This window comes from Plodia interpunctella, chromosome 6 (assembly GCF_027563975.2).
Source record: "Plodia interpunctella isolate USDA-ARS_2022_Savannah chromosome 6, ilPloInte3.2, whole genome shotgun sequence".
NCBI classification, from domain to species: Eukaryota; Metazoa; Arthropoda; class Insecta; order Lepidoptera; family Pyralidae; genus Plodia; species Plodia interpunctella.
In genome coordinates, this window is record NC_071299.1 from 4,896,676 (window position 1) to 4,918,088 (window position 21,413).

The following is a 21,413-nucleotide window of genomic DNA, read 5'->3' on the forward strand; positions in this document are numbered from 1 at the left end:
TAAGGACGGAAAATACAAACACAAAAAGAGAAAATTTTACAATGGGCCACTTATTAGATTTTCCTGATTGCTTCCAATCAAAAAAATGTAATTTCAAATGTAACGACCAAGTTCTTATATTTTATATACTTAAAAGTAACAGTTTTCACAGAATATGTGTTTTCAAAATTTTGGTAGCACATAACAGCTTCATAAAAGTCTAATAAACAATAAGGTCAATAAAAGTCCGACCATTAAATATTTATGAATATTTAAATTCGTCTCAACAGAATTAACTGGCAATATTAAGGATATTATAATAGATACATATTATAAAAGAAAGTCCTCTGCCACGTTTGTGTCTGTCTGTTCGCGATAATCTCAAAAACTACTGCACGAATTTTCATGCGGTTTTAACCAATAGATAGTGTGGTTCCTGTGTTACCCGAGCGAAGCCGGGACGGGGCGCTAGTATTTTAACTATACACAACACACAGAAATTTACACACTATGTGTGGCACCTCGTGATGAGAGCAACAATATTAAGACAGACATAACAATAATAACGTCCTCGGAAAATATTTTTAACTCCCTTTTCTTCCGTAGTGTCTCCTCCAATATGTGAGATTGAGAGAATTATTGTACTTTACAGTAGCAATAAAAATAATAGCGTAATATGTTCAAAGGATCCGAATAAGATTTCTACATTGATTTTATTCTAGACCATTTTATCGGATCTCTTTAGGTACAATAGACTAGGTTTTTTTTACATAAATGTTAGATTTTATAGCCTTTTTATGATCTGTGTGGATCAGTAAATTAAGTTTACAGTGCAATTCATTTTCTTTTCTACTGTCCTCTCCAACATACTAGTATCGCGTGCTAATTCTGTCAAATAATCTATAATTTATTCTATAATTTCGTTGACTGAAATGAATGATGAATCCATAGCAATTGTTCATTGCGAAGGTTAGTCTAGAAGTTCTAAAACAATCAGAAGTGGTACGTTCAGTACCACTGCTATTATTTTGTCTGAACAATTCGACAGAGGTGTTTGTCGGTATATATTATTTCCATCAATCACGACAGATCAATTATTTTCACACTGCACAGTTGCCTATGTCACTTAATAATAAACGCTTTAAAAAAATTAGCTTAATGTACTGCCTGTATAATGTGTAGTTAATAACAACATTCTATGTTTTCATTCTTGTTATAAATTAATATTAAAGCAACATGGGAAATATTATCTAAAATTCCTCAATTTTGAACTACGATTTTGAAGACGATTCCCAAATTAAAAATTTATAGAAATCTATCTCATAAATAAAAAAAATATTTAATGGTCGTACACATGCAGGACGTTGAAATATCTGAAAGTAAGAGTAAAATAGTAAGAGGATGGGGTTATCGATCTATTGCCCCAATTTAAGAACCGAGTAATTAGTATATAAGTAACATATAAACATTCATATTATGACATCATACTAGTTAGTCATAGTTCCACTCCACTTGTTGAAGTCCACTTCAACATAGTTTGAAAGACGGTTAGCAACCAAGACTTGTTTTCTAAAAAGATTCTTAAAATTTTCGACTTATAAATCTCTATCTTAATCTATTCTAATCTCTCGATTAGGTATACCTGGTACGTCCACACTGAGCCAACGTACAGTTTCCGTTGCACAGGCCTAATTTCTCGATTAATCCAGTGGGCCTCATGCTTGTTTGCCTACTTAATATTTATAAAATGAATCTATTATAAAAAATGAAGGAACAGAATGTCCATGGATATTTCTGAGAATTGCAAATTTGTAAGCTATCACCTCTGTACAGTTTCTATTTTACTGATTGAAACCAACTTCATCTCAGTTCGTAGTGTTTCACTCTGAGCGACATGTATTGGTCTTGTTAGGAATCGAAAACTGTATTGTTGCTAGAAAGGATCGACATATTTCTTACTTTCATCAAGTTTGATTAGTGTTCCATTTTATGGAGTCGTATTCTTTAACGCCATCGACACTTTGATGCTTCATTCGAATAAGTTTTTTTATGTATCATTTGATTTGATATAATTACACACTCAAAGAAGGATTGAGTTCAGTTAATTTTATTGTAAATTCGGTTACCTATTTTTATTTTTGTTATATGTGTTTATTTGGAGTGAGACAGAGGCAAAATAGTCTCAGAATAAACTGTTCATATTCTTATCAAGATACATACCTACAATGTAAAGAATCAAATATTATTATATGTGATATTTCCGGACAAGTGTAGGGTGAAATCTGCGACAGAGGATACCTACGTGACGTGACTTTTGTTACGCATGAAATGAGACTTCAATGTTATGTGACTCAGGTCGGTCCAAAAGGAATACGTGGACTTATCTCTTGGGTGCGGCGCGAGACGCATGACACGACACAGAAATGGCAGTCATCATCATGTATTCCATAAAAATCGACTAATTGTGTGTTGAATAATAGCTTGAAAGAAATATTTCAAATGCCCATTTAGTAATAAATATTAAATAAGTGTGTAATATTATTGAAATTACAAACCTTTCATCTTCGGGCAGCTCGATGTAAAGAGGTTGAAGCGTGATATTGCGCAGATAGAGCGGGTTGTCGCCAGCAAGATACGTATGCGAGATTTCCGCCAGCGAGCGGTTGAAGGCGTGCACAACGGCGGCGGCTGATGACGGCGCTGCGATGCCCACGTAGAAAACCGCACGGGCGTCTGCTTGCAGCACACGCAGCTCCTGCCCCGCGGCCGTGGCCCTCACCACGGCGGTCCACCACGCCACGCACGCGCACCACGCCACGCATAGCAACCACGCTCGCCCGCGCATCACGCCCCCCCACACCGTCCTCACCGTCGCCCGCGCCCCGCCCTCCCCCCGCACCGCGCCGACATCGCCAGCGCACCACCAACACCATCCACGCTCAACGCCCCACCTTGTACGGAATAACTACTCTTGTAAACATTAACTTAATTGTCACCAGAACATCAGCACTGTTTATATATAAATTCACAAATAATATCTACCACGGTTATGGACACTACAACATTTATTTATGGACGGTTGAAATATAGTTATGATTTTAACTCGGTTGCTAATGTTGTGACTATTTAACTTTAGGTTTCTTCGGACTGGATAAATCTGCAACAAGAAAAACATGGCTTTAAGTTTTTTATCTAGTTTATCTACTGGTAATATTAAAATAACATAAAATGTTTGGTTAATTTATACCTACAGTTACAAAGTTTTCTAGAGCTAACTAACATCAATATACTTATTTATATTTTTATGTGAAATCGTCCACACCCTAAAACAGGCGAAATTTTGAGTCAAGTTTTAATCGCACTTGTCGTGCACACCACGAGGTAACATATTTATTTTCACGAAAATGCGAGTTTAGTTAATGCGCTTCATTAATTATTAAGGATGAACGCGTGGCGCGATACCTCCAAATTACCGTCTAAGGAATTTGATACCATGACTGTGAAAACATTATAATGTATGACTCAAGTTTACTTTTAAGCTGTGTTAGCTTGGTTTAATATGCCTGGACAAACTATTGACGTAACTAAATAAAAACTTACTTCCACAATGAATTAACATTTATATTTGTGACAGGTATTACAAAATACTTACTACATACAAAATGTCTGGATGAGTGGAGACCTAGTTGGCACGAACGCTTTTTCACCGCGCGTTAAAAAGTATTATTTACAAAGTAAAAAGTCAAGTTACATATATGTAAATATAGTAGTAATAAGTATATAAGTCGATTGACTTTTAAATAAATAAAAACGCGCTAACGTCGAGAGCTATTATTCGCTCGTGCGAACGAGGTATGTTTAGGATGTTCCACCACTCACAGTAATTAGGCGTGCGTAGTAGGGACGCTTACATTAAATGGAATTAAGCGTAGACAGCCACAGTTGACAAGTGCCCCTAATAGCACCGGAATTCCCTGATATTTTGCTCTACGTCGTAAAAGCAGATTACGTAACCTAGATTGTGAGCCAAACGGTTGCGTGTTGGCCCAAATTCCCAATATCTCTTTTTTATTTTTTTCTACATAAACTACGCTCAACATAATTAAGTTTCAGTTTTTCACCCAAGTGCTGTCGCTTGACGTCAGCTGAATATGATTAATTTATATTTTAAAAATCAATTAATTGTTCATGTACAAGTTTTTTTGTGTTGTGTGACATTCTTTAGATACTTTTTTTTATTTTTTTATTCAATTTTTATATAAGTCATTTCAAAACATACGTTTATCGATTTTTTATTAAAATGAATAAGAATAAGTAAGAAAGCGGACATGATCTCCGACGTTTTATTGCGTTGGAAGGAACCGGTAAGTCGCTAAGATAAATGTTAACTAGTTTTGTTTTGAGATACTTATACAGCATGTTATTAAGTAAAAAAATAATTTACTTTTGTGTAAATTATTTTGAAAGAGTATCTGTCCTGTTCTTACACAAAAGATTCAGCAGTAGAAATGCTAGATCTTTTTTAGCAATTATTGTGGTTGGTAAATGTATACCCAGCATACTTTTATTTAGCGTTATTAAGCTTTACTTCCATCTCCTCAATGTTTTGTTCAACAACCTAATAGAAATCCCCGAGGTGCTCTTTAGTTTCCGAAGAAAATTGAGTGTGTTTTTACACGATGCAATTCCCAATCTTGGTCCCATTTGGGAATAGAAAAATGTAGGTAGAAACTTTTGTTAGGATAACTGAGAGTTATAGCGAAAATCGTGCTTCTTCTTTGTTTATTTAACTTAAAATCACCAAATTAGAATTTATAACCATGACTTTGTGTTTTTTATATACCGTTTAATGATAATATTTTTAGATTTATTTCAATAAATTAAAACCATATTTTATAAAAACTGTTACACATAGGTTAGAGGATTGTGAAAAATTATATAGTACTTAAATGTAGATATTATTTGTACGAAACCTTGAGATGAAACATAATAGAAATAAAGTTTCGAAACTAATCAAATACACTCAATCGTTTAGTGGACTAATGTATATAATTTTATGTGCTTGGAAAGTGTGGCGACGAAATCCATATCAATGTGATTAAAATTTAATTAACACCTCAAAATATGTCGGGAATATCAAAGATAACATTTGCATTGTATTAAATAGGTCAATTTTATTTTCTGATTATTAAATATAGACATTTGAGATAAATCCTACTAATTTCACGTGAAATCTACTGGACGGATTGTTTTATGACATTTGGTACACGGGTAGAATATAACCAGGAATAACACACACGAAAATCACACAGGAGCGGAGCCCCGGGGCGCAGCTAGTAACCAAATAAAAAGATACTAATGCATAACCGTGATTGTAGAGGTATTTTAAGAATAAACAATACTGTTCTTTACAAGCATTTCATTAAAGTAACAACACAAAAAGTTGATCAAGTTTAGTTCGCCTCAAACTACGGCAATAAAACAAGGAAGCAATCAATAAGAACCGAACGCCATAATGAAACGTGTTGTACAAAATCCCTTTTGTCCCGAAGGCACTTTCTGCAAAAACAGTGTACATCGAATAAATCGCTGTCGTTATACAGGACTTTACTAGTTCATCTATCCCGCCATTTTCATCGTCGGTTGAAATGGAAGAATGAATGAAAGTCGGTTGCTTGATGGCAACTTTATGCTTTGGGTGTAAAGCTATATTCACTTCGGAAACAAACACAATGAATGCCTGATGTGAATTAGCTATAGTACAGATATTTAACAAAAGTAGTATAAGTAACCAAATTTATTCCATACCTCTTAGAAGAATGTTATAATTAGTGTAAGAATCGCATCGGAAATTCTGAAGAAATGAAAAAAATCACCGATCCGTGTTAAAACGTACGTTACTACATTCACATAATCGTTCAACATCATAAGATTTTATGCGTTAATTTGTGTTTTTGGATAATAAATTCAGGTGGAAAAGTTGCAAAATGTATCCAATTAAAAGGTTTTAGGTCGTTAGTGTTGGATATGTATTACTATTTATACTTATATACCTTGTCTGGAGTCCTATTTGAATTATGCTTGATAAAATTGAATGTCGCGACATATCGTCTAAAACTACCGCTATTGACGTGAAACGGAGTGACTCCCCACGAAATTCTTTTTATTTCCAACATGCTCAGGGTCCTGACATTGTCGACGGATTGCGAGTTCAGCCATGCACGATCAATCTATTTCGGTACATGGGTATTTACGTGCTATATCATACGCTTGTCAAGATAACTTTTGCAAATTGAATGTTCTGAACTCGACGTGTTAATTCAACCTATAAGGAAATTATTTCGATCACTCGTAGCGCTGTCGCTACTTCTAGTGGCCGGTTTATCTTAAGCTTTAGCGTTTTAGCTTGTGAGAAATAACTATAAATATAAGTTCCTGTGAAGGTCTAATTTCTGAATAAATGATTTGAATTTGAATTTAAGCTTCTTCATACTAATGAACTTTGCTGCTTAAATCATCCATTAAAGAGCCTTAATAGTTTGTCGTTAACATAATTGCTGACTAACGGGTACAGACAGAAGGAGGCCTTGCGACGCGATAGTATGTGGAAGCAGACGCTTTCAGATCTGAAATAAAATGTGGCGATCATCGTTTATTCTTACGAGTAGAGAAAAAATGAGAACAAACTTTCTCAAAAGTTCGACGATAGAACTAATGAATCGAACTACAGAGAAGTGAGAACAAACAGTGAATACTACAGACTACAGACTACAAAGTAAACATTGTACTACTGGTGGTTTCATGGTGCGTTATTGATCTGGCCCGTACTCATAGGCGAAGACCTGGTCGAACGTTAAAATTGAACAGCGTTAGAGACTCGAACATTCGCGGCAATCATCTATTCGAAACAACAGATAAACTCCAGGGAATCGATGTCTAGTCATGTCGTTTCCACCTGCTGGACACCGACGCTCAACAGGTGAGGAAGCAGAAAGGAAAAGCGCTATATCTTCGCCTGAAAAAAAGTCAACCTACGTCACTATTTAAAAAAATTTACCTTAATATACATATTCCCGAAATGATAGAAAACAAAACATCTACACAGTAAACAAGAACAAACGTTGTTTGAACGAATAAAATGATTATTTTTTATTTCTGTATTCTGTTTTGGACTTTAATATAATTAAATTCCTTTTAACCTTGAACAACACGTGTCATGTAGACAACAGAAAATAATTTAAGTACGTTGTTGAAAATCTAAATCTACTTGTTTCATTAAATGGTTGTATATTTTCCTGGAATGTCATAAAAATTTGCTCCTCTTTAGATAAGAACTTTTACATATCACAAAGGCTGGCATTTTGTTGCCATGTTCAAAATTCAGGAGGCATGCGTAATTTACACTTCACAATGAAAAAAAAATGTTTTGTATTTATCATGACTTAACACGATTTCCCAAGTTAAGGGTGAGTTGCACTAGTCTACATTGACCTTAACTTTAAACTTAAGGATTAAGTATCTTATCTATCTTCAATGGACTCGGGACATTGATTCTAAGTAAATTGAATAAATGTAATTAAATCTAGTCAAAAAGGTCAGTTAAATTAAATATTAATCCTGGTTAGATCTACGTAAATTGAAAAGGATACAAGATCAAGGATACAAGATGTGTATAAATTTTTCATCGAAAGCCGCTCTGCGGTCTTTATATATAGCAGGATAATCTATTCCAGATATTCTACCATCGAACTAACAGCAGGAAATAACGCGATCGTTTAAATAACACCCCCGAATCTTCCTATATGCAGGGATTGGCAAAAGAAATTGTTTTTCATCATATTGAATTTTATGATGGAACGTCGTCTGAAGCCTTTCAAGGTACCTATTTCCAGTTTCAATCTGCTCTCACAAAGAAATATATTCTTAAATCTGTTCGAGATTTAAGAATCTTTCTGTGTGATTGTCGCGTATTATCTGACATAAAAGGAGTTTCTACAATATTTATAAGTATATGGGTTTATGACACAAATGAGGGTGATGATTACTTTAAACAAAAAAGTGCAAATATTTTATTTTCCGAATTATTACACTTTCGTCTGGGCGTTTTCTCGGTATTTTTTAATCGGCCGAGCCCATTGTTCGCTTTCCTTTATAATTATTTTCCAACAACAACCACTTTTCCATTATTACAAATTAATGTTATTTAATGCTGAAATGTATTAATAACTTTCTGCATCTCGAGCTTTCAATTGTTTTGAAGGACATTCAACAAATTTATTCAAACTATGGTATCTCGTATTCGTATCAATAACCACATCGATCAAATTTAGCTAACTGTTACTTGCACCAATTTATATAATAGAGGGAATTCGAATGGTTTCACGAGTGAAACTTTGTGTACGGCAGATACTCCAAAAGTTGTCTTGTCTGCCCAAACTTCTAATTCAATTGATAGATTAAGTGGTTATACTGTAGTGAAGATCAACGTCAGACAACAGGGAAGATAACCGTCCAACAGAATCAGTGATTTATGGTAAAAGAAATATGATCTTTACTTCGTCTGAAGGTGATTCTTTTATTTACAAGGTTCTACAGAAAACCAACCACTAAATTCATGCCAGTGGGAAAATTTATATAAAAAAATAGAATTAGGTAGGTACCTAAAATAATCACTCCTCTCTTTGGGCTATTAAACATTTATTGAATAAAGAGGCTGTAACGAACTATCCTTAATAGATTGTATTTGGACGAATACAGATAATATAATTTAAAAGGTAGATAATTCTGTAACCCATGTTGAGGTAGGCAATATATCAAAAACCCTTAACCGCGCCACATGTGAGAGGCAAGCAGCAAGCAAGAGTCGCGGTCGGATGATCCCCAATTGATTGGAAACGGTCGACATTTTACCGATTCGATTCACATAGGCAGAAAGCAGAGAAACCTCTGCTTTCTGCCTATGTGAATCGAAATTCATAGCCTCCGTATACAAGTATGATATATATATTTATATATATAATCCTCTGCTATTTTTAAATAACAAAGTTTTTGTAGTAAAATCGTTTTTTTTTATTTGTTTTGATGTGCCGCATTTTTTTTTACTTTTTAAATAATATATCATCTACTAATAGAATTAAATAACAAAATATATACGACAAATAACCAATCATTAGCAATCTATCACTGACGGCGAGTGGTGTTTCTGTACAGCTCGATAAATCTTATCGATCACACAGTCCCCGCGAAAGTTAAAATGATAAACAGATATAACTTTGTCTAGGAAACTATAAATAAAAAAGAAAACTACAATCACTAATAAAATTAAACATTTAAATTAAAACATAGCTCAAGTATATTTATAGATGAAAATATTGAGAGACGCCATTAGTGAAATAAATACGGTAGGTGGCATTATTTTATATGTCATTTACTTATAAATACTACTGACAGAATTATATTTATATATAAACATATATGACATTTATTTATGACATATAAACATGACAACGGAAAACATGTAGGATTAAAGTTCCTTTTGTATTTATTTTTACAATGCCCACTGCTTTGTAAAAATAAATTATTTTTGTCTTTGTACCCGAATACGTTCCATTTTCAAATTTATCCTTGCTGAAGCCCGAGATGGTGTACATTTATACCAATGATCCAAGTATTTTAATGATTCAGGGATGGAGAAGGTTTGTATCAATCTGTACATTTTGTGGGTACATATTATATACCTACAAAGTATACAGATTGAGTTAGCATAAAAGTAATTCTATTTTGATATTAATTGATATTGTAGAATACTAGGTAACTTTATGATACTATTGTTACATACAGATAAGATCATTTTCCATCTTGACCTGACTATGCATCGAACTTGGGGCCTTCGGTGCGACAGTCCGACATGATGACCATTAGGTTATAGACAGTAGTATCTGTACTTTAGTTATGTTGAAGGTAAATATAAAAGCGTTTCTTAGCGTTGAATCTAATCAATCTTATCTATCGCATAGTCCCCGTTGTCAACGCCTCGCGCAAACATCCATTGTTGATTTTTTCCTAGACGCCTTACATCAAAAACTTTATCTTATCTCCTACATCATTTTGCCGGGTAATCCTAAAAGCTATTGGGGTCAATGGTTGTTATTTATTTATTTTTTTACAGTCAATCAAGAGGTAATGCTGAGAAAAATATAACATTTTTGCAGTGAGTTCATAGAAACTCGTGGAAGAGGCCTACCAACATAGGGCTGTAGAACCTGATCAGATTGGGTAACGTTAATTTATACAATATTATAAATAGATAATGTCTATGTATATGTTAATTCACTCAACATGAAGTATAGGTATTTATATATATATATTAATAATTTAGGACTTATTTCATAGATTTATTTTAATAAACAATAAAATCAACATTCGTAGCAACAAACCTACTTTTTGGTCGGTACCCACATGTTAAAATAGTTTCTTACAGTACCACTTTTTTCTCAGAGGCACTCAAACTATCTATATATTTAATATCGCCAATATAACAAGTTTCCAGATTTCATATCTGATACATTGTTCGTGAACAGAGAACAGTGGTACGAGCAAGCAATTGTATCGAGTTGGATCGGATAGGTAGAGAATTGCGTTGTATTCCGATGAAGTGGGAATCGGTTAGTGAGTCTGTCTATCTAGTTACTACCATGAATATTAATGACGACAAAGCTTCTAATAGCCTTTCAATTGAACTTTGTAATACTACGTACAACATAGAAATAATAAAAATTGAGCAGAGATTTTTATTTATACTTAAATTTAAAATTGAGAAGTTAATAAAGTTTATTACATTAACGATGCTCAATTCGATTTCGCGACAATAAAATATTTTATAGAAACTTAAAACGTTATGTAGCAAGTCTGTTGCCAATATCAGTACAAGCTTTTAAACTGGCAACTGCATGTCCTATCTCCTTACAGACGTTGCACCATTACGACTTTCTGCTAATGGTGCAAGCAACTGACTGAACTACTTCCGCTGTAAATTCCACTCAACATTTACAGAATATTTTTGCGTTTAACAAGTTTACATTTTTGTTAACCAAGAGGTCATTAATGCAGAAAAAATCAACCATTTTTGGAGTGAGTTCAAAGAAACGCGTGGATTTTTTTAAAACAAAAACGTATGATTTAAATAAAAATATTGAAATTATTAATGTTTGCTGAGGAAATGTTATGGTACTTGTCAACCAATTTTCCCTTTCAACAAACTATTTTTATAGCCTGTATTGTGTCCCACTGCTGGACAAGGCCTTTTGTTTTCCAAAGGCCTTTCAAGAAACTTTAAATTAATGAAATGATACTTTAAAAATTACATATTTTGAGGGAAAATTTAAAACAATATTGATGTAAATGAAACTAAAAGAAATAAAAGTCAAACGTATGAGCCGCGACATAATACTTCAGATATCTTGAAACTTCAAAGAGATTTCAATGAGTCTTTTGATTAGCTCAATCCAACTACATCCATATTATCTCAATACAAAGAGTACCTTCGATAGAGAGGGAATAAAAGTAACGTAAAAGTTTATGTGTCACCGTTACAATAATGTTCCCTGACATACTTGGAAATGACTTTGTTCACTAAGATGCGTGAAGTTAGGGAGTTTATACGGTGGTATGTTTCGAGAGAGCTTAGATAAAATCTTTCAAACACTTTGGCTGAGTTGTCTTTGTATTTAGCACTTTTACACGAAAAAACGTGTGTCAATTGGTATTATTTTTAGTTAGCTACATATACATTTACATTACATTTACTCTTTATACATCTCTTTCCTCTAGCATTCAAAAGTGACGGTTAACAATTACAATCATATAGACACATTTCGATAATTAGAAATAAGTATTTTTCATTATTAGAACGTTTAACATATTGTAATATGTTGTGAGTTTTATATAATAATTGCCGTATGAAATATTACAAAATAACTTTGACAGATTTATAATTCAGTATTTTGTAGGTAACTTGTTTTTAGATAGTCATAGATATATTTGTTTCTTAATTTTAGTAGCGTCAATTATTTAAATTAATTTTAGTATTTTTTATAGGACTCAAATTAAGTATATATTTATGTAAAAAAGGAATTAAATACTTTTAGTGGTAAGCATTATATTGATTTCAGAATGGACATAAATCAAAAAATTAATTTAATATCTTAGCTCCGACATAGTGTGCTTCAAACAAAACTTAATCCACTTTCCATATTCTTTCAAAATACATAAGTTGTTGACAACATTTCAATAAACATGACACGAACTTAGTTTTTTGCGTTTTGCTTTGTAAGTAGAGTATTTTGATATAAATTTATAGACGACATTGTTATAAACTACTTCGCTAGAGAAGATTCTATCGGGAATCAAAGTTTAAATATTTCACAGTTATAACTCAAAAGTTTCTTTAGTTTTGTTCGAAGCGCTAGTCAAGGTAATATTGCAATTCTACGCTACATTTTGCAAAACTATTTGGTAAAGTTAAATAATAATTTGTTATATTGTTCCTGCAGTGGAATTTTTATTTGAAGCAAATAAACACCTCATTATAGAGTCCTCATTATAATTGACAATTAAATTAAAATAAAATATGATGTTTAATCAATCCCGTAGATTTTCAAATCATTATGATGACATTATAACGTACTAATTAATACATTATGATGACGTTATAACCTAATAATTGACTTGAGTTCTTTTCACCTCAAAATTTCTAATTATTTTCCATTTCACATACTTATGTTTTTTATAATGAAACAAAGCGAAACGCAATCCAGAAAAAAACACAATAAAAAGTCTATCAAATTAGTTATTCTCCTCTGTTTGGTATTTCTTTTTTCAGTATAAATGTCGTTATTTCAGAGTACCGAATCCAAATGAAATTTCGGGAAAAACTTAGCTTCTTCTGCATGTAACATTTATTGTGCCGGGTTTTATTTCGATGTTTTAAATAGCCATAAATTATTAGAAATCGCTCTTGCTCATGGAGCGTTTTCTCGAATCATTTTGAGCGTCGAGCCCAAAGCCTAGTTACAATACTTTTTCGTCACCACTTTGCACGAAATAATATGTATATTGTAGTCATTTTAATTTATTATTTGTTAACAGCTACTTAGATATACTTACTTATTGTCAAGTATGTACATATACTTGACAATAAGTAAGTATGATTTTGAAAAAAGTAACTTTTCGGCTTAATCTAATCATAACAATGAACCGCATTATAAAAACGACTTTCAATGGGAAAAATTATTACAGAACAGTGGTAGAATTTCCCACGGTACAAATCAAATGTACGTTGTTAAATTACTTTTTTCTTTTTCAAAACCTTCATATCCAGCCAGGCTTTTTAATTTTATTACTTCAAACAGATTTGAAGAATCGTATCGGTATATCGTATTTCATATTTACCATTATATTTACATATTATTTTACTCTAAAAGAAACTGCTGTTAAAAAAAATAACGAAACGTAAGCGGAACGTAAACGGTAACGTTATTTTATTACATTCTTTTATTCTGTCCCTCAAAACTTTAGATCAAAATATAGGTTAGATTTCGTAGCAGATCTAGCGACTTCATATCTAGTTAAACAATCCATTCTTTTTAGTTCTGTACGAGTTTATATAGATAAACATCATTAAAGCCCACTTAAATAAAAATAAAAATTCAACGAAGTTCAGTGGATCCCCATTTCATATGAATATGATGTTCACAAAATTTTCTTTTTTTTTGTGATAAACAAATTCAGTCCCTTTGTATAATTAATTATATCTTCTATTATCAGTGATGATAAATACCAGTACTAAGTAGTATTAATTACCATGCTATTAATTAAATGCTCGGCAAAACAATGACGTGCGAGTGTGACCCTCCTACGTAACCTCGCATCAATTTGACCTCATCTCCGTGCTATTTGTCACCGCACACTCGCCTACCCCTCCAATTAGGACTCTTTATGTTTTTCTACGATATATTCGTTCCTTTCTCTCTTATTTGAGCTTCTCGACAACTTAACATTCATACACTTTAAGAGTCCCTTTCTTATTTGTTCTTTTCCATTTCTCATGGTCTTCAGCACTTTGTTTTTCACGCATATTATTGACTAATCAGGCCAGCACTCTTCTTCACTACTAATCGTTTCGTCTACTTCAAAAGAGGACGCATTTCAGAAACGAGATAATAGGAAATATTATTAATTTTATAGGAAAACTTTTAGTGTTATGTAGGCTTTACACGTTAACAATAAACGATAATCTTAAAAAAATCTATTATTTAAAGTTTACGAACAAATTTCTTTTAATATGTTGATATTTATAATTGTCTTGTTTATTATATATAATATTGTCTCTATTAGTGTAGGATACGTACCTTTGGAGCCCTAACATTGCGCGTGATCTTACACGATCACTTTTTTAAATTTACTCTAAACATAATACATAAGACATAGAACAAGTTATTTTCAGCAGACTGTATTAAGACAGTGTTTCTTGAAATGAAGACAAAAGACCGTCTCTTGCGGCGGAGTGGCCCAGACGTAGTGATTATGCTAATCGGAAGGGATTATTCAGCTCGCTGAATACTGATTATCTACTGATCATTATACACAAGCATCTTTGATTTTTACTTATTATTTTTAGAATACTTTAATCCGCCGCGCTTGAAGACGGTATTATTTATATCTTACCTCTATTTAATCATTCATCATTAATTCATGGTAGTTTAATTTGATATTCCATTTGTATACGATTTAATTTCATATTCACGATGTTAGTTAAGGTAGTTTGAGAAAACTATTATCATAATTCTAAGATATAACTCTAATATTTTATTCGTAAAGTTTTCATGGAAATAATGATGTTAAGTGTACATTAGATTTCAGTTCGATTCTACAATTTCAGCTTTTTACATTAGAAGTAGGTTTAATAACAAAAAGCGTTTGCAAGGAGCGTCCTACAACGACTTTATTACTACAGAAAATACGTGCCTTGTTTATAATGGCTATATTTCAAATCAGACATTTTCAGGCTTAGTTAGGCTTGACAAATGTTATGCTAGTTAGTGTGAGTCAAAACTACTTGGATTTTAGTTTTAAAAAACTCGTTTACCTATATAGATAATTGTATATACTTTTAAAAATGCCTTTTTTTATTTTATTGCACACAAAACAGATTTACAACATAACATGTTATAATAGATATTTCAAAGATTTCTTGGCTAGTCGGAAAACCAAGAAATGTGCACACACCATTTTCAACAAAATAAATATTGAATTAAACTAATAATTAAAAAACATTATAATGTATAAGTTTACACTAAGTCCGTCTTGTAGTTTTTGAGTTTCACGCGAACAGATAGTCAGACGCGGTAGAGGACTTTGATTTATATTATACAAGGATATAAAATATACCTATAAAAAATCGAAACATAAAAATGCACTCGCGCATTTGAAACCAATCCATTTACTGGTTCCCGTATTCGTAATACTTTTGCAAATTGCATACCTAGCTACTCGTACATAGTCCATTTTTATCTCTTGTTGATGAAACGTTTTGAAAAATGGCCTACCCATAAAATAACGATATCGGAAGCTATTGATCCTCCAATATTGCGGCCTTGTGGGAGTGTAAATAAGAAGATGAACAAAGAGAGACGCTAAGCAGACTTTCGTTGCGGAATGGCCTCTTAGCGAAAATTGCTTCGTCTCAACTCGGCTACAGAACTAAATATAGAAAATACAGAATTATAGCTCATACTTATCCATAATATTGTAAATACGAAAGTCTTTCTACTAATATTTCTGTTTGTCGAAATTCGGAGTATATACATACAGTTAATAACCCGAGGATAAATAGGCTTCAACGGACGGAGCTGTGGGCAACAGCTAGTAATCATATAATGCGAGTTTCACTGACTCCGGAATGATTCTTCTACTTTAATCACATAATAATTTAAACTTCCAGATAATTATTAGCTATAGATTGTAAGAAAAACCCAAACTAACAACTGTATGTATTGACGACAGCTAATTTAAACATGGATCTCCACATTGACCAGTTAACATATTCTCGTTCAAATTTCAATTGGTTAATCTTATTAAAATAATATCATTAATAATATAATTCATTAATTATATTTTAATATTTGATTGTTTGCCTGTTTACATTAGTAAGGAGGGTGCAACTTCTGTAACATCCAGGCAACAACGCCACAAAACACCAGTCGTTTGGCCGACTGTGGGATAAATCCACAGGGTTCGTAGACTATTGTATGAACGACATACTTATACGGCTGTAATGAAATATATAGTATTAGGACAATATTAGGACAAATTACACAGGTTGAGCTAGCCCCAAAGTAAGTTCTAGACTTGTGTTATGGGATACTAACTCAACGATACTATATTTTATAACATATACAAATAGTTGTAAGAGTGGTAAATAATTAAAAATAATTAAATATACATAAATATATCCAAACATCCAAAACCCAAGAAGATAGTGGGAATTAATTGTATAGAAATTTTATTACTAGTATTTTAGCGAATTGCATTGATAATTTTAAAGCAAATATAAGTGTATACTTATGTATACTGTTGATCGTGTGTAAGTCACTTGACTTATCATAGTCCGATAATAATAGAGAAACAGTACTTTAAATTTCTTAAAAAATAAAACCAGTTACTTAGTATTTAATTTCAAAGGTATTTTGTATTTTATTTTGGCTATTAAAGGCTAATTTCCCGTAATTCCCATTTACAAGCAAATGACAGCCGACCGCTGCTCAGCCGCAGATTTGTGGTTGCGGTTTGTCGTGAATTTGCTTCGTTTTGGTACATTCATAACTTTGCTAATTAAATTTATTTATGGCTCACCAATTATCCAGTAGTTAAATATTGAAAAACCAGCAGTTAATTAAGGTTTCGTTCACATTTAACAATATTTTATACAAAATAAATTCCATTCTGAAATAGGTAAATAAGTTACTACATCAATTATGCATTTCGAACTCGTCTAGCTTCGAACGCGTCAAGATAATATGTACTAATTGCTCATTAAACTACCTACAAAAAAAATATCGAGAATTGGTGTAGAAAATCAATGGCTATTGCCATTGATTTTCTATTTAATAGAAATAGATTATTGCAAATTTAATAGAAGATAATATTGGAAATCAAATTATCGGGGTCCAGGACAGTTAAAAAAAATACGATTTTAAATTACTAAATAACCGCTTGAAGAATGTATCACCATGTGAAACTAAGAATGAGCTATCATTCTTTGAGACAGAAAGATGGTAATGGGTGGGCTCGAGTAGGCAGTTATACGTCTCGTGCAAGTCGTGAATATTCAAGGGAGGCTCGGGCCAAGTGGCTCAGAGCCTTTGTGAACTAAACCGACGCTTTATTCTGTACGGACGACTGCTTCTGGCTTATTGACGTATATCTATCATATGCTAATCAGGTCACGAAATCGTACCGATAGCGTACTGGCGTACGCGATCGATTGTAAATCTGGGGACAAAGGTTTTTTATCGAGTACAAATCAATCCTGAGCGAAGCTACAGTTGAGCGTTGAAAAATTCACTTAATTTGTCCCGGACATTTGTTTTGAATGTTATACTTATACTGAGCAAAAAGTTTAAAATGTTGTCATTGAAAAGTGGCTACTTCCAACTAATGGTATAGAATTCCAAGGAACATTACTTACTTTTTAAAAATAAGCCCATTTAGAGGGAGTGAGGAACGTCCTGCGGTAATGAGAATTTATGAAGGACGCCCAAGCACATCACTATTTCTAACTAGTCTGTCAGGTCGAGTAATTATTGCTGCAAATAATGCGAGAGACATATATATATATATATATATATAAGTTTTTCTACTACAAATTTCCAGTGATAAATTTCAACGAATTGAATAAATCTCGGCATTATACTTAAAATATGTTTATAGCTAGTAAGATGAAAGGGATACCAAATCTGGTTACTCTGCCATCCACCCTGATGCAAATAGATTTCTATGCTAATGGTTGAACCACAATGTGTTGACAGAATAACCATTGAATTAGAATATCCATACCATAGAATTAATTTTGAAATAGGATAGTAACATGTACAGTACAAGTACACAAGTACGTGTCGCAAAGATATGAGATGACATAAGGCATAATGTAAAAAAAAAAGAGTAGGTGTAGTTTTTCCTTGAAGTAAAGTAATTTGTGTTTCCTAAAATAGATTTTTATATATAATTATAGGAACAGGAAGAGGTCATCCTGTAGAGAGATGGGTGGTGGACGGTATTCGGTAGCGGGTCTTGGATGTTATGATCATCCTGTCTCTAGAGACAAGGAGTCATGGAGGTAGTTAGAGAAGGCCTATGAGGAAAAGGCTGCAATGATGATGATAATAATAGAGTAAGTTTAATAATCTTAATAATTAAGAAACTTATATTTATAATCGTCGATGTAAATCAATGCATTAAGGAGATCAACATACCTCAAAAACAGAACGGTATTCGATGAAAAATGACTGTTTTACCAGATAAGAACTATAAATGTCAATTACCGCATTCACACCTTGTTTCGAGCTCAAATACTTGATTATGTCGTCGCTACGTAGCGGCAATCGCTACCTAGCGGTGAGTTTGCTGCAATCAATATTGATAGGCATTTCTCTTGTCGATCGTGTTAACTACAACAAACATTAATTATAGTACTGTATTTTAGATGCAACGTTGGTTTCTTAGTTTATATTGAGGTTTATCAAATAAGAAATGCTCGTAGTATATACGGACGACATAATTAGATCAATTTTTCATGATATTACTATACGCTTTCTTGTCAATTCAATAGATGTTTACGTAGAAGTTATACTTTTATTTAAAAAGTGAACTCTTCAATTCTTCTGATGGTTGAGTGCTAGTCGCAATTTCAAAATAATAATATAATATGTTGCTTCTGCGTTTATGAACAGTATTCACTATAAAAATTAACATCTATTTAGTAGGCCACATCAACAAAAATCCTATACATACTGATAAAAAATAATTATACATACTGATAAATAAATGTGAATTTTAACATAATTTTGCCACTGAAATATTTTATCATCCCACAACATGAAAGAGCACTTTACATCGGTAATGATGACTATGTATCATACGCCGTGCAGATCAAACGAATTTCTACCGTCGTACACAATTAAATGTTATTATTTTAAAAATATTACATTTATCATATTGCAAAACAATATTGGTAAAATTTAATTTTGCAGAAAAGATTATATTTACAAACAAAAACAAAATATTTCATGTGCTTGTGCACATGAAATATTTTTAATGAAATATTTTTAATATTTCATGTGCTTGTGCACATGAAATATTTTTAAGATAAAAGAAATATTTTTTATTTTTTTCATCTATCTATATATATTTCAATGAGTATAAATACACGAGTAAGTTAAGTATGAGTATTTTTTTTACATTATATGATTTTCCGCAACTGCCGTACGTTGACTTTTATAGGAAATGCTATTAAGTATCTACCACAATATGGAAAGAAAACATCGACGTCCAAATATGAGCAGAGTAGGACAGATCGGGGTCATAATTCAATAGATATATTGCTTAGGCAATAAAAGGCATTTTTGCCATACGTGCTCCGCACGTAAATTATGGAGAAGCAGCCTTACCAGTGGGTCAAATATAATTTGACTATAAGACCATATGGACTAAAGGCATTTTGTGGTGCTTTCCAAAAAACTTAACCATCTATAAAAATGCTTATGAATCGATGTTCATTATGGACTAAAAAACGACTGAAATTGACGTTAAAAATGATGTGAAAGGGTGTATGTTTGTTACTCTTTCACGCAAAATCTACTGAACGGATTGTTATAAAATTTGGTAAACATAGGTAGTATGATATAACCTGGATTAACACAAAGGATACTTTTATCCCGAAATCTCCACGTAAGCGAAGACCCATGCCCAGCAAAATTTAATATAAAAAGACAAATCTTCTTGTGCGTGCGAAATACTGAAATATTATTATATCTGATAACCTCAATTAAACAAATAAAAATAATAACTGTATTTTCATCTCAACGGAACAACAACATGTCATGTAAAATGAAATTCCGTAAATAATCTAGCACAAGTAAGATTCTAGCCGGCAAAGTGAAGAAGTCTTGGAAGTCACGTCGCCTATGAAACCACTGCCATTGTTTTCTTTGTACAGACTGTGTCGCCAACTGACTTCTGAATTGGCACTGTAAAATGTAAAGTGATACAATTTTGCGGGATTTTATTTTAAAACACAAATTTCCGATTTATGTTCAATATCACAAATGGCACAGATGTGTTTGTAAATCACCGGTCTACTTAAAATACTGATTTAAATTTATGAATCGAGATTGAAAGTGACGGAAATTTTAATTTTTTAACTACATTAGAAATATAACGACATGTTTATGTTTCTTATCATCCACCTACTCTTATCTATTCTGTGGGTTGTTACTATTTCCTAGTATAATGAAAACAAAGAGTTCTTGTTTGTTTATTATCTTCAAAAAATATAATATATTAGTTTTCCTGTTTACATAATATTTTCTCTGGATAGCACAATAATGGGACGCCACTCGATATTCATTCATATATATTTATTTATCACTATTTTGAAAGCGAGTTTTCTGAGATGTACTTACATACTATAATATTATATTATAATATAATATAGTCGTACAAAGCAAATAATCCCTTTCTAGTAAAATCACCGTAAATTGCAAATAGAAGTATAGTCAGAACTGTGAAATGGCACAGTTTCCTAAACAAATATGAAACATTTGTGTCATCTTCGCCTCCGATAAATTCATATAACTCCATGATGGCCACAATACAGTATTTACATAGAAAGTTGGCAAGCTGCCTAGTTGGACGCCCGGACCCTTAATCTTGACTTATCGGATGAAACTTCGAATGTCCGAGTAGTTTCCAGAACATTTAATTTGGCAACAGTATTTAACTAGGTACTAATCATAAATTAGAGCGTTTACATTCTAGCACGTCATGTCAAGGCGGACTGATTTGAATTAAACCGAGCGCCGCCTTTTATACTAAAATAAGCCTTATAATAAAATAAGCCTTGGCAAATGAAAGGCATGCGGCCAGTCATAAAACCCAGCCGAATCTTTAAAATTGTAAGGTTTATTTTTTACTCCAACCCCAGGCTTCGCGGCTTCACGACCACGAATGTGAGGATGATAGAGGGATGAGAGAGATGCAATATTTCTTTTGTTTATACATTTTCATGAAACGTTATAATGATTAAAAAAGGATGCTTAACCATTCCAAGTAGATTTAAGTAAAAGCAAGAATGAAAATGAATGAAAGAATAGTTTTAA

At 32.5% G+C, this 21,413-nt stretch overlaps 1 protein-coding gene across 2 annotated transcripts in view; it reads right to left on the minus strand.

Moving 5' to 3' along the window:
- LOC128670645 (uncharacterized) overlaps window positions 1-21,413 on the minus strand; it is an 86,334-nt gene that overhangs the window by 34,505 nt on the left and 30,416 nt on the right. For both annotated transcript variants that reach the window (XM_053746469.1, XM_053746468.1), the window contains exon 2: window positions 2,535-3,136. In XM_053746469.1, coding sequence (XP_053602444.1) covers window positions 2,535-2,824 — 290 coding nt within the window. In that variant the 5' untranslated portion in view covers window positions 2,825-3,136. The remainder of the gene's footprint in view (window positions 1-2,534; window positions 3,137-21,413) is intronic.